The sequence below is a fragment of the Megascapheus bottae genome, chromosome 3 (genome assembly GCF_031878675.1).
Source record: "Megascapheus bottae isolate mThoBot1 chromosome 3, mThoBot2.hap1, whole genome shotgun sequence".
Taxonomy (NCBI): domain Eukaryota; kingdom Metazoa; phylum Chordata; class Mammalia; order Rodentia; family Geomyidae; genus Megascapheus; species Megascapheus bottae.
In genome coordinates this window covers 87,700,459-87,719,006 of record NC_143511.1, presented here as the reverse complement: position 1 = coordinate 87,719,006, position 18,548 = coordinate 87,700,459, and the positions used below count along the sequence as shown (strand labels likewise).

The 18,548-nt window shown below is 51.1% G+C and overlaps 1 protein-coding gene across 6 annotated transcripts in view; it reads left to right on the top strand.

Moving 5' to 3' along the window:
• The window catches only part of Ak8 (adenylate kinase 8), a 97,402-nt gene extending 86,304 nt beyond the window's left edge, over positions 1-11,098 (top strand). For 5 of the 6 annotated variants that reach the window (XM_090330866.1, XM_090330868.1, XM_090330865.1 and 2 more), the window contains exons 12-13: positions 10,223-10,303; positions 10,791-11,098. In XM_090330866.1, coding sequence (XP_090186992.1) covers positions 10,223-10,303; positions 10,791-11,028 — 319 coding nt within the window. In that variant the 3' untranslated portion in view covers positions 11,029-11,098. Of the gene's footprint in view, positions 1-10,222; positions 10,304-10,790 lie in introns of those variants that run through there. The other variant, XM_090330871.1, reaches the window with a different exon arrangement.
• The last annotated feature ends 7,450 nt before the right edge of the window (positions 11,099-18,548 follow it).

Sequence of the window (18,548 nt, the reverse complement as noted above, 5' to 3'; positions counted from 1 at the left end):
TCCATTCCCGGGTGGGGCGTCTGCTGTCTGCTCACTTCCTCCCCTGAGCATTCCCAGGATGTGGGGACAAAAATTCAAGTCTGACTCCAGGTTTGCCACGAACTATGTTTAATGAAGCCCCCAGTGGCCCCCTGTGCGGGGAATCAAGTCAGGCGGGAGAAAACCCTTGGCTCAGGCATGCCGAGGTGGGCCTCCCAGAGGGACCTGGCTTCAGGGTGGTTGAGGGACGACGCCTGCGCGGAGAGAGCACATCGGAGGTGTGGGGGCTTCAGAATCAGAATCTGCCTTCCTCCAGCCTCCCCTGAGAAAAGGGTCCAGGGCCCAGGAGGCTCAGAGGTCAGTGGCACTGGGAGCTGTGTCCTGCAGTAAAACAAAAGGTGATCCCCCGACCCACTGGGCCCTTTTAATCACCTAATGGCCGGCCACTCGCTGGCCTGACTTGCCAGCTCTGCTCGGGTTTCAGGTGAGGCCGGGCCAGGCTCTAACTACACGGAGGTTGGCCCGGCTTCTCCACGTTACAGCCAGCCGCAACAGGACACAAATGATTGAAGTCTTTGAGAACAATGAAATATGCATGGCTATCTGTGACAGCCCCGCAAAGTCGAGCAATTAGCTGCGTAGTCCGAGAGAGGGAGCCGGCCCCGACAGCCTGCGGTTCCCCATTAGTTAAATGCGTTTTGTACGTCCTCATCCCATCAAATCAACTAACACTTCCTTTAATTGGCTCATGAATTATACAGCCACCCGCATTATAATTTAATCGCCAGTAAACATTCATAGGGCCCCGCCGTAAAGCGTATCGCGCTCATTAATTCGTTAATTTCAGCAGATGGAAGGGGAGATCGGATGAACGGTGGCAGAGCAGAGCGCCTTGGGCAATGGAAGAAGGGAAAAAAGGTGGGGGGCCGTTTAGGGTTTTTTTTTAAGGGCTGTCAGAAACTCAATCTGTGAGCTGTCAGCACGCGGACCCGTCCCTACCCCCTCCACTCCACCGACGTGGCGAAGTGACTGGCGGATTCACGCCGAGGCTTGTCAACCATCTTTAAACATCAAGCCAGCGGGTAAACCGAGCCCGATGTAAATTAATTCTTGTCTTTCGGCCCCCCTTTCTCTGTCCCCATGAATATTTCATGGCGGGTGGCATAAATATTAATTCTAATAGTGCTGCACAGTGGTTATTATTTCTGTTTTATGACAAATATTCATAAAATATTCAAGACCCTTTTTGAGAGCATTTACACACTTGATTGTGAATTTCCCCGGTTTCCGGGGGACACTGTAAACATATTGGGGTGCTCTCGATGAACTCCTCCCCCGTAATTATTACTACCTGTTACACATGCTTAATCAGATAGATTTTGTTTCTTCTGGACATAGAACTTTGTAGGGTATCTTCCCCTCCAGTCTGTGGAACAGGAAGTTTCACCCCCCCCCACCATGCTCCTGGACCCCTGGGTGATGTGACAGAGAATGGCCACCCTCCCTTCTCACTTTGAAAGTAGGGGGTTATTTTTATTTTTTATTTTTTTACAGGTATCTCTCACTTTCTAACCGAGAACTCTGGCAACAGCCTGACTTATGGTGAGGGAATTCTTTCAAATATACCATTGCAGTATCCATGCAAGGATTAGGTATAACTGTGGAGTAATTAAAGCATGGATTTAACAATCACGGTGGCAGATTCCTAGGCAAGGCAAGCAGGCGTGGGTAGGGAAGAGGGCTGGTCCTCGGCCCTGAGCGGCAGCTGTGCTTCTCCCCCACACCCTGGGGCAGGTTCTTAATATAAAACAAACTGAGGGGTGAACCCACCCTGGGGGGAGCTGGAGTGTCCACATTATTCCATGTGTATTCTCACCAGAGACTTCTGGAATGTTCTGGCAACTTCAGGGTGTAGAGTGCACTTACTTCACACATTGGAACCCAGTAGAGTAGCAATAGTGTCCTGTGGACGGAATTCAGAGTCCAGGCTGGAAGCCAGGCCTCTCCTCGGGCCATGCCAGGGACAGGACCACAGCCTCTAGATGGTGCTTCCCATGGGCGAGTGGGAGACAATGTGCATGGGAGTTCTGGAGGTCCAGAACCTGGAGGGGGCAGTGGCAAAGGTTTGCCATGGTGGTGGCAGTGGTGGTAATGGTGATGTGTGGAAGGAAAAGACCTGGAATCAAAGCAAAAGAAGCAACGTGGTTTTGGGTGGGAGGATTCACGGAAGACCTCTAGCTTGGGTGGGGGAGAAATGAAGATTCTATACGAGTGGGATCTGCTGGCAAACCTCCAGGATGGACGCCCAGGGGTGGGGGTTCAGGATGAGGGGCAGGCCTTCCTCCTCCCGAGGAGAGCGGGGAGCCCCTTCCTTCTCAGGACTCGGCAAGGCTGAGCGGGAGTGCTTCTGGGATCATATCCCTGCTGGCATGGAGTGGAAAAATCAAGCAAGCACAGATCCGGCAGTAAAGATTCCTTGGGTCAAGTCGCTGCCCCTTTTAGCCCTGATCAGGGCCCTGCACCCCAGGCAGGTGTGGTTTAGCACGTAGGCCTCACAGAGTGTTCAAGGATTCAGTGCAGACCACACCTTGTGCCTGAGACTCCGCTGTGGGTCCAGCTTCCAGCTCTCTGCTCAGGGACCAACTGGTGTTTCACTGGGCCCAGAGAATCCACACCAGAGAAATGGGCAAATGCTGCAATCAGGAAACCCATTCCCCGCTGGAAACTGGCTGACCAGCTGGGGGAAGTGGTAGCATCTGCACTCTGCTCCCACCCCACAGCAAAGGCTAATTCTAGAACTTCATCTCCATTTCTGGCCCTTCCTCTGCCCCAGGGCCTGGACCTCCTCAGAGACAGCCAGGGTGCTGCTTCTGCTGCAGAGGACAGACCCGCACACATGAGAAGTTGCTCTTAATGCCGCAAACAAAGGATTTGTTTCACCTTAAAAAGATCATGTTACAATTTTGAAGGGCTGGAGCTAGATATAGCTCAGAGGTTATAAACACTTGCCTGAGATTGCATGGTCCTGAGTTCAATCCCAGCATGAGAAGAAAACATTCTAAAATTGTGGAACAATCATCCTTAAGATGGGCCTTAAGGGTTCAGGTGGGTCTTGAACCCTTGGACCCCAGGATGGCTCTCTGTCAGCCTCCCGAGTAGTCTGGAGGGCTGTGTCCCCATTCCAGGCCTTTCCTGCATATTAAGAGCGTGTGTGTATGTGTGTGTGTGTGTGTGTGTGTGTGTGTGTGTGTGTGTGTGTGTGTGTGTGTGTACTAGGGCTTTGACTCAGAGCCATATGTGCTTTCTTAGCTTTTTGCTCAAAGTTGGCTCTCTGCTACTTGAATCACAACTCCACTTGCAGTTCTTGGCTGATTGGAGATGAGAGTCTCGCAGACTGCTGTCCAGGCTGACCTCCAACCATGATCCTCAGAACTCAGCCAGGATCTAAGGCATGAGCACCCACCACCAGCAATATTGCCTGAATTTGTACTTCTTTTCAGTTAATGTCATGAGTGTAGTTGTGCAGTGTGGTTTGTTTGTTGTAAAAGCAGCCACAAGTCTGTTTCTTCATTTGAATAGTCTTAATCTAACACGAGGCCTTCAGGAAGACATGTCCTGGCTCTCTTTCTATGGTCTCTATGGTCTCTATGGTCTCTATGGTCTCTCTCTCTCTCTCTCTCTCTCTCTCTCTCTCTCTCTCTCTCTCTCTCTCTCTCTCTCTCTCTCCCTCTCTCTCTCCCTCCCTCCCTCCCTCCCTCCCTCCCTCCCTCCCTCCCTCCCTCTCTCTCTCTCTCTCTCTCTCTCTCTCTCTCTCTCTCTCTCTCTCTCTCTCTCTCTCTCTCTCTCCCCCCTCCACTCTCTCGTTTTTCGTTGGTCCTGGGGTCTGAACTCTGGACTGGGCCTGAGCTCTTCAGCTCAATCCTAGCTCTATCCACTTTGAGCCACAGCGTCACTTCCAGTTTTCTGTTGATTAATTTAGAGATAAGAGTCTCACAGACTTTCGTGCACCTGCTGGCTTTGAACCATGATCCTCAGATCTTCCTGAGTAGCTAGGATTATAGGCATGAACCACGGACGCCCAGCTTCCATGGTCTCAAGGGCAGCTTGGTTTGGATAAGTAAACCAATGGTCAGAACACAATTATTTGCATTCTCTTGTGAATTTTTGACCTGAGCTTGGCTATACTTTGACCAAATTTTGTTTGTTGAATTGGATTAAAAAGCTAGATCTTGATTATTGTTCTTAATACTTTTTATTGTTAAAGGTAATGTACAGAGAGGTGATAGGTAAAGAATACATTGCTTTTTTTTTTGTTGTTGCCAGTCCTGGGCTTGGGCTCAGGGCCTGAGCACTGTCCTTGGACTTTCTCAAGGCTAGAGCTCTACCACTTGAGCCTCAGCACCACTTCTGGCTTTTTTCTGTGTATGTGGTACTGAGGAATCGAACCTGGGTCTTGGTGCATGCTAGGCAAGCACTTTAACCACTAGGCCAAACTCCCGGCCCAAGAGTACATTTCTTTTTGGACAATATCACCCCTTCCCTTGTTCTCTTCCAGCTTTTCCCTCCCATCCCACCCGCAAGTTGTCTAGTGAGTACACTGCTGTAATTGTTCATCCTTGGTCCCTCCATTTATCCCTCCCCTAATTCTCCCAAACACAGATAAACAAGACAAAAAAAAAAAAGAAAGAAAACTAGCAACGAAGGGAAAAAAAAGTCTTGCTTCCATTTCCTAGTGTTCATTTTGATAAACATTATTTTATACGATCAGGAGCACTTAGGCATTATGCCCTTGTGTTCCTCTCCTAAGCATATCCTCCTCTGGTCTCCGTTCATGTGAGTGTCCAGAATCCTGTATAATTTATCACGTCCCCGTGCATTTTAGATCTAATTTGTGCATATGAGAGAACACACGTGCATGTGCCATTGGTATCTCGGAGCTTGGCTTACCTCGCTTGACTTGACTTGATCCAGGTCCATCTGTTTCCCTACAAATGACAGATGATTCTTTCTGATGACTGTGTAAAATTCCTTTGTGTATCAGCACTACATTTTTTTGTATGCACTCATCTATTGTAAAGCATCCAGGCTGTCTCTATAACTTCTCCATTGGGGATAGTGCAGCAGTGAACATGGGTGTGCAGGTGTCTTTATAGTGTCCTGGGTAGATACCCAGGGGAAGATCTATGTTTAGGGTTTGAGGGTTTACTTCTGAAATTCAAATAAACTATTTTCTTTTTTAAGTATCTGGGCAAAAGCAATAAATACAGTATCGCAATACAGAAGAGTAAGAGATCTGATTGAACTTTAGGATAATATTGGTATGCTGAATTAATAAAGGCATTTTCATCCAATGCTCTCTACTTTGATGGTTTGATGGTTAGCCCTCACAGGCATAGATTGGTTACCTCTGTCCCTTATAGGTTTAGTGTTGTGAGGAACCTTCAGACTGCTGTCTAGAAGAGTTTTACAATCACCCCTTGCCATCTATCATTGTTCACTTATTGCAGCTTCACTGTATTGCGGCTTTAAAAAATATATACCTAATTCTGTATCACAGAGTTTTCGCTATATCACAGGGTTTTGTGGTATGTAAGTATTTATATAATATTTATGATTTTAATTATTTTTGCCTAAAATTTTAACACAATATAAAAATGTGAATTCAAACATTAAAAGAACACAAAATCAAAATAAAATACAGTATGTGTTTCATCAGCAGATAAATACTGTACTGTACACAGTGGAAATGCTGTACGCCACTCCCACTTGCACACCTTGCCACTGAGAAGCTGTACATGTCACCCTCTTGGCTGATGGAATGGAAGGCAACCAACCAGCGCGCTGCGTTCTGCATCCCGGGTGATGATTGGCTCAGTGACTGCAGCATTTGTCTATTTGCTCCGCGGCACTGTGCCCAGACGTTCAGCATCTCTCCTTGTCCACGTCACATCGAGCTCTGATCCCTGCACATAGTGTTACTCTGCAGCGCTGTGTTCTTGTGAAATTATCATAAAAGTTTGAATTTATTTCAACCTCTATGACACCATCCAGATGTTCTGTGCCTTCTAAGGCTTCTGGCAGTGAACCCAAGTGCCAGAGGAAGACGCTTGCTGTCAGAGGCAAGGTGGAGAAGAGGAGGAGGTTGGCCTAACACTCAGTCGTCTTGCAACCATGGTCAGAATGGCCAAAGAACTTGTGTGAGTGGCTGAAGAACGGGACCCGATGCTTTGCTCCTTGTGCTTTGTAAATACACGCGAGCGTGGCATGCCAGTTTATAGACAGGTTCTAAGGAAAGGAGCTGGGCCATAACTCCCCACGGCGATGTTCACCACCGGAGCGGAGATAGCCACGCATGCGCCCTTAGTAGAGATGAAGTTAGGTCCAGGGTGGGGATACGGCACCACCTAACGATGGCGTGGGCCCGTCAGAAGCGCTGCAAAGTGTTGGGCTGTGCGGGACCCTCATCTCATCCCCTTCACCTCCACAGCTCCACAATTCATGATCGCCATCTTCAAGTTGTATACAACTCACTGGGGGAACCCACATGCAGTTTTATGTCTTGTTATAATTATGTACGTTTAAGAGTGTAGGGAATGTTTAAGATCATATGAGGTGTTTGTAAGAGTGTGGGAAAGGGGTCGGGAGCATGGCCTAGTGGTGGAGTGCTTGCCTAGCATGCAGGAAGCCCTGGGTTCCATTCCTCAGTACCACATACACAGAAAAAGCTGGAAGTGGCGCTGTGGTTCAAGTGGTAGAGCTCTAGCCTTGAGAAAGCCCAAGGACAGTGCTCAGGCCCTGAGCTCAAACCTCAGGACTGGCAAAAAAAAGAGTGTGGAAAAGGTTTATAGGAGAGTGGGAAGGGTTTATAAAGCCTTAAAGTGGATACAAATAATAAATGTAACAGTATGTACATTTGTATATAAACACTGTATGCTGAAGAGCATTTACTAGTATAGGTTTGTGTGAATGTGTATGTATGTATTCATCACATTCCCTACTATTCTATTTCTCTGAAGAACTCTGAATAACACATGAATGTGTCAGTTTGCATTCTCATAAGTAGTAAACAAGAGTGACTTTTGCTCTATTAAAAAACTAAGGCAAGAAAGTGGGGCTGTGGCTCCAGGGGTAGGGCGGTAGCCTTGAGCTGAAGAGTTCAGGGTTAGCGCCCGGGCCCAGAGTTCAACCCCATGACCGACAAAAAACAAAGGCGAAAGGAGAAATTTTTTAAAAGTCACATTTATAATCCCAAATTCTAGAGTTAAATAAAAGCTAGAAAAATGAAAGAAGTCAGAAAGTAGAGCAATTTTGATAAATCTACGTCTAATAATGATTTTTTTAATGTAACACTGCTAGTCCACGGGTTTTCCCCTGTCACAGGGATCTCTGGAACATATCTTCTGTGAGAGGCTTCTTACCTACAGTGTGACAGGGTTCTTTTCCCCGCATCCCTGCAATGTGTGTTGTTTGAATTCACCACGCTGCTCGGTCTAGCTGGAGTGAGATGGAGTTGTTTTGATTTGCATTTCCTTAATGGCCAGAGATGATGAGCATTCCTCATGTGTTTCTTTGCCATTCTCCCCTCTTCTGAAACATCTCTCCTTTGCTCCTTTGACCATTTAGTGATTGGTTTATTCACTTTAGGAAGCGTTACTGTCTTGAGCTTGTATATTTTTGATGTGAGGCGTTTGTCAGATGTATTGCTGGTAAGGATCTCCTCCCAGTCTGTTGGCTGTCTTTCGAGCTTAGTAGCTATGTCATGTCTGTGCAGAACCCTTTTAGTCTGACGTAATCCCATTTGTCAAATGTCTCTCTTATCTGCTGTGTCCCATGGACGGTCTTCAAAAAGTTCCTGCCTGTGCCTATAAGTTTAGGTGTTTCTCTGATTCCCTCTTGCAGTGATTTCGGAGTTTCAGGTCTGATGTGGAGGTCTTTGGAAGTTCATTTTTAATAACACCAAGAAGAAGCAGGTGCCAGTAGCTTACACCTATAATTTCAGAAACCCAGGAGGTTGAGATCTGAGGATTAGTTAGAAGCCAGCCAGGGCAGGAAAGTCCATGAGATTCTTATCTCCAGTTAACTACCAAAAACTCAAACATGGAATTATTGTGCAAGCCTTGAAAAAACAGTTAAGGACCAGTGCCCTCAGGAATGTGAAGAGTTGTTAGGCCATCCGATGGGATGAATGGTGAGTAACTGGACCAGAGGCAAGTGAAATCAGTGCCTTATCTTTACCTTCCAGAACTGGGAGCTACAGAAACATCTTCACGTGGGCCTAGAGAGTGGCCTAGTGGTAGAATGCTAGGCTAGCATGCATGAAGCCCCCACCAACATAGAATAAGCCAGAAGTGGTGCTGTGGCTCAAGTGGTAGATAGAGGGCTGGTCTGGAGGAAGCCCCAGGACTGGCAAAGAAAGAAAGAAAGAGAGAGAGAAAGAGAGAGAGAGAGAGAGAGAGAGAGAGAGAGAGAGAGAGAGAGAGAAGAGAGAGAGAGAGAGAAAAGAAAGAAAGAAAAAAGAAAGAAAGAAAGAAAGGGAAGGAAGAAGGGAGGGAGGGAGGGAGGAAGGAAAGAAAGAAAGAAAATATCTTCACTTTATAAATGGCTGAACCTCAAGTATTTCACTATATACCTAAGAGAAAACAGACTAATACAGAATCTAAGAGTGCTTGGCTTGTTCAGTTTTTTACTGACATCTCACTTCTGCACTTTCTCTTTTCTGGATCATGAACTTAATGTCACATCTAGAAAGATAGCCGACGCACAATTGCAAAAATTTCCTTCTAGAACTTTGATATTTTAGGTTTCACGTGTAGGTCTCTGATTTGTTCTCAGTGATACTTGGTATACAGCACTTACGGGTCGTCACATGATGATGATTCTCTGGGTTGCTTTTCTGGAGCACTGGCACCATGGAATTGGGTGACTGTTATGGAGAAGCGTTGGCCATATTCGTATTCATCAGGCACTTCTCGAACTCCATTCTGTTTTCTAGTCTTGGATTCTACTCCATGTTTTCCTTTCATCACACTCACGCTGTCCTAATACTTTTTCCTTCCCACACAAAGTTTATAATTAACTTCTGGCTGGTCCAGTTTAGAATTAACGTCATGCCTATAACCCTAGCTACTAAAGAGACTGAGATCTGAGGATAGCCCATGTTCAAAGCCAGTCTGGGCAAGAAAAATCCATGAAACTCTTTATCTATTTCCAATTAACCATCAAAAAGCTAGAAGTAGAACTTGGGTCAAGTGGTAGAATGCTGGCCTTGAGTAAAAAAGTGCACACACACACACACACACACACACACACACCCCAACCTTTTGGCATTTTGATGGGGATTACATTGATTCTGTTGGTCATTGGAAGAGGAGGGACATTCTATGACACTGGGTGTCTTAAGTTCAGGAACATGGTATAATTCTCCCCTTGATGAGTTCTTGGTTGTGTCCTGGTTTAGGCTTGTGGGCATCGAGCATCCTGCTCCTTTGGGAAAGACAGATCCACACCAACCAATCCCACCTCTCCCAGGAAGCCACTGTCAGGTTTCTGAGCCCATTTTCTGATAAAATAAGTCACATGATAAAATACAATTGTGGGCCGGGAGTGGGGCACTCTACTTGCTTGCTTAGCATGTACCAAGTCCAGGGTTTGATTCCTTGGTACCACAGATACAGGAAAAGCCAGAAGTGGTGCTGTGGTTCAAGTGGTTGAACGCTAGCCTTGAGAAAGCTCAAGGACAGTGCTCAGGCCCTGGGTTAAGTCAAGTCTGTGGTCAAATGACCATTGCTAGGTTAGAGCACTGAGTCTGCACAAACCGTGACCATGATTCTGTTTTCCTTCATTTAAATCGTTAACACCAGGGAACTGTTGCCAGCCCCATTTTTACCGTGAAAGAAACTGAGTGTAAGAGAGCGGGTGTGTCAGTGGTGCAGTCACGCAGCGCGTCTCCAGTAACTCATCCCCTGCCTGGCACCTCAGGAATGGGCCCAGAGGTGGGCTGTGGGTGAGAAGGGCCTTGCTAGTTGCCTGTCCTGGAGCTAGGCCTGTCCTGGGGTGGCTCTGGGCCTGGGAGGTGCTGGCCCTGAGTCTGAGTTGGACGAAGGGGTGGTGGCTATGAGTCCTGGCTGGTCTGGGCTCAAGGGAAAGGCATCTCCTGTGGCCAGCTGGTCACTAAAGCCTCAGTTGTCAACGCATCGTATAGTAAGTGACAGAACCCACATAATATACATCTTTCTCTCCCCAGGGTGTTCTTCCTGAATGTGCCATTGGATTCCATCCTCGAGCGGCTGACTCTGAGAAGAATTGATCCAGTCACAGGAGAAAGGTTTGTCCTGCGTTCAGAGGGCGGCCAGCCTCCCCTCCGCCAGAGCCCAGCTCCACAGCGGGCCTGCCCCGAGGGCAATGCCGTGACTACAGGCAGAGGCAGCGAGGGGGTCACCGAGCTAGGACTTGGTTCTCTGCTTGGAAGAGTAACCCAAGGTTCTGTAGCAGCATGCTGTGTCACCTGCTCTGTCCTGGGTCCCCAGCTGACCTTCAGTGTGTGGATGACTGCATGCATAGGCGGAATGCATGCTGGGTGAAGGGGCAGAGGGAGGAAGGGAGGAGGAAGGAACGAGAGCAGGAGGAAAGGCGAGATCCGCCCCTTCCTGTGTTCCTGCAGTTGGCTGGCAGTGCTGACTGCAAAGCCCCCCCCCACGCCGGGTCAGCGCAGGCCTAGCAGGGAGGCACGCAGGGCTGGTGATAGTAACTGTCCCTGGAGGGCGGTGGGGACGGCGTGGGGACGCGTGCAGCCGGCTCCCGCCTCCCCGCAGGTTCCACCTCATGTACAAGCCCCCTCCCACCATGGAGATCCAGGCTCGGCTCCTGCAGAGCCCCAAGGACGTGGAGGAGAAGGTCAAGCTGCAGATGGACCTGTTCTACCGGAGCTCCTCCGAGCTGGAGGACTTCTACACGAAGGCCATCACGCTCAACGGGGACCAGGACCCCTACACTGTCTTCGAGTACATAGAGAGCGGGGTGATCAACCCCCTGCCCGAGAAAGTGTGCTGACCACGGCTGGCCGAGAGGGCGGGGAGGGCGGGGCCTCCACCAGGACAATAAAGAGTGCTGGGTAAAGCTCCGTGGGTCCCAAGGTGTGGTGGCTGGGGGTGGCCTTGTTCTGGGGTCCGGGAACACAGGAGAGGGGAGGCCCAGAAGGTGGAGCGCTGTGTGTCCTTGGCAAGGTCAGCCCCCTTGGCTGGACGCAGAGGCGCACACCCGAAATCCAGTCTACCAGGGAGGGCAGGGAAGGAGGGCCACAGCTGGAGCCAGTCAGGGCAAACATTCCACAAGACTCCTGTCGAGCAGTAGCTGGGCACAGTAACGTAGCCGTGTGGGAAGCCCGGATGGGAGAACTGTGGGGTCAGGCTGGCTTGGGTATAAATGTAAGACACTGTTTGAAAACCAATGAAAGCAGAAAGGGCTGGGGACATGGCCTGAGTGGTCGAGCACCTGTCTAGCAAGTGCAGAGTCCTGAGTGCAAACCTCTGTCCCACAAAAAGAAGGGAAGGAAAGGGGAAAGGAGGAGAGGGAAAGGAAGGGGAGGGGAGGAGAGGGAAAGGAGGGGAAAGGAAGGCAGCAGCGCTCCGGAGAACGGTCTGTAATGGATGACGGGCAAGCTCCCTGTGTGCATGGGGCCAGGTCCTCTGTCCATGCATCCTGCCGGCTCACGTCCCTCTGCTCAGCAGCTCAGCCCCTGCCCACCTCCCTGTCCTGCTCAGACATGCCGCCGGCCGTGGGCTGGCCCCCTCCCAAATTCCTTAGGGGCCTCCCTGAGAGAGTCATGTTGTCTCTATTTCCAGATGAGGAGACTGGGACTGAGAAGTGAAACAGTGGGGCTAGCTCCAGGGACGGTCCCCAAGTCCCTGACTCTCCGTGATGGGGGCCCCCAGTTCCTATCTGCTTCTCCAGGCTGTGTGGGGTCCCTGCCCTCGGGAAGGCTGCTCCCTTCACAGCCTCCCTGACCCCTGACTGCAGGGACAGCAAAGCTCCATTGAGATAAGGTGGGCCTGCTGTATAGCAGGTACTCCCCCGCCTACTCCAACCTCCCAAGAGCTGGTGGCCACCATGGCCTGGCAGCATCCAGCCCCACAAATCACTTCCCACCCCCATGGCCATCAGCCTAAGCCCCACAGCCGCCAGCCTCTTTCATTAAGAATTGTCACTGCAGATCCCAGCCCCCCCCCCACCATGGGAGAAGCCCTGCACCTGAGACCAGGGGCACCCTTGCCCTAACCTGGGCCACCCTGGGCCCCATCTTGGGATTGCAGGAAAGAGAGAACTCAGGGTATGGTTGACCAGTTGGCCTGGAGCAAAGCAGTACAGGGGCCCCCAACCCCCCTCGCTCATTCAACAAGTACTTCCTGGGCCCCTGAGCACCAGGCAGAGGCAGGTACTGTGTAAAGATGAAGGGGGGTGGGGGGAAGAAGGAAAAGGAGAGGGAGAGAGAGAGATTGGATAATTTCTGATACCCTGGGGACTCTCCTTTTCCCAGAGACACCACAGCATCCTTCCTGTGTGCTCTCGGGAGACCTCCGCCCCACCAGGGGAGAAGGTGACCTAGAAGCTGTTCTGTCTGGTTGGTTTGGTGGTGCTGTGTTTTGAATTAAAGGTCTTGTGCTTTTAAAGGCTGGACACCACCGGTGGTTCATATCTGCAATCCTAGCTATCCAGGAGGCTGAGATCTGAGGATGGCAGTTCAAAGCCAGCCCAGCTGAAAAGTCCTGTGAGACTCATCTCCAATCAACCACCAACAAAATTAGAATGGACAGTGGCTCAAGTGCTAGAGCACTAGCCTTGAACAAAAGAGCTCAGGGACAGCACCCAGACCCTGAGTTCAAGCCCCATGACTAAGTAAAGGCCTTGTGCTGTCTGGGCAGATGTGCTCTACCACTTGAGCCATTCCTCCAGCCCCTTTTGCACTTTCGGTTTTCAGATCCAGTCTGGCTGACCGCAATGCTCCCGGTCACGTCCCTCACAGGACTGGGGTGGTAGCCACGCCCAGCTTTCACTGGCTGAGACGGGGGCCTTGGCTCTTCATGGCATATTTCACTTGCCACAATGTCGTCAAGGCCCATCGTGCTCCAGCACTGGTTAGATTTATAAATAGTATTTTGTGCTACTCATCCTTCAGTAGACATTTAGGTTGTTTCCATGATCAACAATACAGGTAGGACTGTGAGATCCTCGTTTCAGTCCTCTTGGACAACCTGTTAAACATGTGTATCAGTTCTCTCTCTCTCCCTCTCTGAGGTCAGGGCCTCATGGTTGCTAGGCAGGAACTCTACCTGTGAGACTCCTGCTTGTCTCTGCTCTTCTCCTCCTCTTTCTTCTCCAGAAGTACTGGGTTTTGAACTCAGGACCTTGTGCTTTGCTAGGCTGGGTCTCTACCACATGTCCCACACAGGTAGTTCTGTTCAGTTTTCTTCACCGACAAAATCCCTGAAAATGAACCTAGCCCTTCCTTTCCCTCGAGGCTTCAGGGTGTCAGTCGTGGTTGGTTGTGCTGGGTCTGAGGCAGGCATCATGGCGTGAGCGTGTGCTAGAGCAAGGTGGCTCAGCTCATGGTGGACAGGAGCGGATGTGGAGGGAGCCTGTGCACATGGCTGCCTTCTGCTTTTTTTTTTTTTTTTTGCCAGTCCTGGGTTTGAGCTCAGGGCCTGAGCACTGTCCTTGGGTTTTCCCAAGGCTAGAGCTCTACCACTTGAGCCACAGCACCACTTTCAGCTTTTTTCTATGTATGTGGTACTGAGGAATTGAACCTGGCTCTTCGTGCATGCAAGGCAAGCACTCTACCACTACGCCAAACTCCCAGCCCTGCCTTCTGCTTTGTGTCACCCAGGACCCAACCTACTGGACCCTGCTGCCCACATTCATGGCAGATCTTCCCCATCAGCGGCTGTCTTAAATGTCAGTCATCTCTGGAAGTGCCACACGCATGTGCATACATGTGTACACACACAGTGCTGGAAGAGGCCAGTGCAGGGGTCTGAGAGCACGGATGCAGCAGGAGCCCAGTGGGCCGAGGTCTCGTCAGTCCAGGGGTCTTCAGAGGACACAGGGTGCATTTCATCACAAGTATGCCGGGAAGGCGGAACTCCACTGTGCTCCTGAGGGGCTGAGCAAGTGTGGCAGAGAGAGGGCAGCACTGCGCAGAGGCCACGCAGGCCGCAGAGCTGAGGTGTGGCCCCTCTGTGCAGCTCTGACCCTTCATTATCGAGGTAGCGCCCAGCCTCAGACAGCTGAGACCAGACGGTGCGTGCATGCGTGCGTGCGTGCGTGCGTGCGTGCGCCTGTGCTGTGGGCACGCACATCCTCTCCCACTGGGGAGGGAACACCCCCAGCCGGCAGTCACCCTGGTGCACGCAGGACAGAGACCATGCAAACCTGAGCCACACACATCCCCCTCGCCTCATGTGCGTGACTCTCCCACACACCAAGAAGACGCACACAAGGACATTTATTCCTAAGTGCCCTTGGCCAGCAGAGCAGACATGGACAGCCACACACCTTTCCTGAGTCCTTCCTTCAGGCCATACTTGTGCTCCAAGGGAACCAGCTCAATACCCAGATTTCCTGCCACATGAGTGCGTGGCCTGGGTCTGGCCAATGAGATGTCCTGGGAAGATGGGGACTCAGGTCTGTAGGTCTGTGGTAAAACACTTGCCTCACTATGCCCTAGGCCGCAAGTTTGAACTGCCCCTCTCTCTCGCCTTCACACACACACACACACACACACACACACACACACACACACACCCCACACACACCCCCCCCCCACACACACACACAGGACGTGTAGGAAGTGAACATTTACTGCTGGCCCAAGGCCTGCAAGATCCCACCATGCTGACCGAGGAAGTGAGGTAAGCACCCAGGCCCCAGAGCCCCCCCGCCTGCATGCAGGAGGCCACATGGCTAGACCAGAAGGGCCAGGGGAAATGAACAGGATTGTGGACAGGCAACCGATAAAATGTCTTTCCTTCCCTTCACAGCCCCAGAGAGGGAGGAACAGAGCCTAAGTGGGAGGAATCAAGTCCCCTGCTCATCCAGAGCCCCACACCTCCGGAAATGGACAGGCCCACAAATGAAAACTCGGGCCGCCCCGCCTGAGCTTGGTGGCAGCTGCCACCGGCTGTGTGGGCACTGCTCAGCAGGCACCCCACTCCTCTAGTCCTACCTCGGCCTTGCCAGCACGACCTGCCTCTGAGGCTTTGGCTCTGCACAGACAAGGACTTAACTCTGCCCCCTCCACAGGTCTGGAACCCAAGGCCTGGGTGCTGTCCCTCTCCCTCTTCCGACTGGAGCCACAGCTCCACTCCGACCTTTTGCTGGTAGCTGAAGACAAGCATCTCACACTGCTGACTGGCTTCAAACACGATCCTCACTTTTTAGCCTTTTGAGTAGCCAGGATTGCAGGCATATCATGCCAGTTTTCAGGATCCTCAGGCCTGCCAAGCAGATTCTAGGAGGGTGCAGGGTGCGGCAGCCCACTCCTTGTAACCCGAGCTACCCCCGAGGCTGAGGGAGGATCCGTCGGAAGCTGACGCATGTTTATACTTCATCTCCAGCACACACAGTATGGCGCTATCCAAGCAAGTGGGGGCCCTAAGTTCAACCCCCCCGTCCTACGAGACATTAAAAAAAATTTAGCCTAAAGGGGTATCAAGGCCCTGCAGCTGCAGGCAGGGCTCCGACTGTGCTGCCTTCCCAGTGCTGCCAGGGTGCTGGCACCTCCTCGTTTCTAGAGGGCACACAAGGCCATCGTTCCCACCAAATGCTAGTAACTGGCACTGGTAAACACGCAGGCATGGCTCAGTGGTGGGGCAGGCCCTGGTCCACCCTCAGTTCTTCAAATAAGTTGCCAAAACTTTGGCAGTCCTTATGCTTTGAAATCGTACGAGGTCGGCGCTCTACTTCTGCGCCACACCTCCGGCTCTTTGCACCATTTGGAGGTAGGGTTGTGCTTTTTACCTGGCACACAATCCACTTGCTTTCTGAAATCTGCTTTATGTGGGGTGACAGGTACAGGCTGCCACACTCAGCTTTCCACCTGTGACATGGAGCCTTGAGACTCCGTCACAGTCAGCTTCCTACCCATGACATGGAGCCTGGAGACTCCGTCACACTCAGCCTTCCAGCTGTGACATGGAGCCTTGGAAACTCTTTGGCCCGGGCTGGCCTAGAACCATGATCTGGATCTCAGCTTCCCCAGTACCTAGTATACAATGTGGTCTAACATTCTTACAGTTCTGGATATTTTTTGGAACAGACTACTACAGGCATTGGTTGGGCACTGATGTGGTTGCCGGTGGCTGTCCCTGGCCCCTGGCAGAGGTGACAGGACCTAAAGAGATGTCCAGCTTTGCTACTAACCATGGGAAGCTCACAAAGCAGAACACACAAGGTGTAAATGTTATTTCTTTATTTTGAATATAAAAGTGGCCAAAATAACAATACTAATGGCTCTGCATACAAAACCCGACATAGGAGGTTACTTCACATTTACAAAAAAATGCCCTATGTACAGCACTAGGTCTCACAGCAACGTTCACAAGACCAGAAGGACAGGAGCTGGGAGGGAGGCAGGCGGCCCAGGACAGGAAAAGCGAAGAACCAGCAATTTTTAACTAGTGGCCCCACAGCCAGGATTCGGTAAGGTGGCTCCTGACCACCAAGAGGCCTCCCAAACCACCACTGCTCCTCCTCAGCCTTCCCACCTGCGACGTTCCCAGACACTCCAACTTTGTTCACACTTGGGGTGGCTATGTGGTGTGGACTGTGTCGGTAGATGGAGGCAGAGGCCAAGAGGTTCACAGCACGGGCCTGACAGGCGCTGGGCATGCCGTGAGCGAGGAGGGGGAGGATGGGGGAAGGGGAGGAAGCGGGGAAGGCAGGAAGGGCCCACGGCCCACACAGCCCTACAGAAGAGGAAGTGTCTGGCTTTTCTGGACGGAGGATTATTCCAAGCAAACTGTGTTGCTGTTCTTTTTTATGTCTCCACTAGAAGTCCACTGCACCCACCACGGCTAGTGGGCAGAGGTGAAGCCGGGCCTCGCCACGCATGGTTTTCCTTTTCGTTCCAGTCAGGTGCGGATGCAGACAGCTCAAAGCCCAGCACCGAGCGAGCAGGGCACTGACTGGGTACACAGAAATGGTTACTGTGCACACCAGACTCGTGTTCCTACGCTTCTTTATGTATTGGCAAGTGTGGTGTCCACTTTCACATACCCAAGTACAGATCTGAGACAAGCCGTGAAAAAGACGACAGCATTTCTGGTACCACAGAGACACAGAACAGAAACCCGCCCAGCCATCACCACCTCTCCCTGCTGCCGTCTGACTCATCTTTGCTTCCAGACAGGGCCTCACTCAGTAGCTGAAGCTGGCCTTGAACGTGAGCTCCCTGGGGGTGTGCACGGATTTTCCTGTGTTACAGGACGAGTTCCCAATCATAGGAAAGCAAGGCTGCTCCATCAGGCCAGTGCGGCAGCGGATCTGTGGCTGGGAGACCGAGCTACAACAGAGTCCAGCCCCAGAGCGCCTGCACGCACACGCACGTACCCCGCTGCCTATGCTCTGCCCGGAAGCACCAGGCTAACAAACCCAAAGCAGAGATCAGCTCCAAAATCCTTGGCTTTGAGAGAGACAGCAGTCCCACCTGCTAGTAAATCCACGTGACAGCCTTGCGGGGAGAGCGTCGGCTCACTAGATGGCTAACAGTGACAGCCGCTTTGGTAAGAACAGCACCAGTGCACCAGACTCGACAAAGGGCTAGAAGTCACGCAGACACTCAGCTTTCACCAGCATTTCTCCTGTGACTAACGCTGGGGAGGGAGCAGGAAGTGACTAGGAACTGGAACCCAGCCCCCTTGGCACCATGTCCACTCAGAGGGGCTGAACACTGACAGGAAGTAACCACAGACCACCTGTCAAGCTGTCAACACGTGAAACAGCATTATTGCTGACCTCCTCTAGGCAGGGGGGGGGGGATCCACTCCAAACATTAGTATTTAGAACCATTTCAACACTTGTGAGGCACCGGAGCCTGAAATCCAAGTGCCTGAGAAATACTGGGGAGAATGTGGTTTTCAGCCAGTCTGGGCAGAAGGGTCCACGAAACAAAAAGCAGCCAGGCGTGGTGGCACAGCCTGTCATCCCAGCAACCATGGGGAGTGACAAATAGGACCAAGGTATATGCATGTGCCTGGGCAGGAAGCAAGGCCCACCTCAACAGTGAGCAGCATGGACACACACACTGGCACGCACAAGAAGAAAGTAATCAACACGAGTCCATTCTTTCAGAAAAGACATGCTAGTTGTAATCTGTCTCAAGACTATGGGAGCATCTCTTTTCTCTTGGGACCAGGCAGAGCTGTGCCCCTACTGGAAGAACCAGGTCCTTCTGCGTCTTGGTTGATGCTACCGTAGGTACAATGATGTACTGTAATACGTATTAACCTTTCACTTTTTTTTTTTTTTTTTGGCCAGTCCTAGGGCTTAAGCTCAGGGCTTTGAGGGATTTCCCCTCA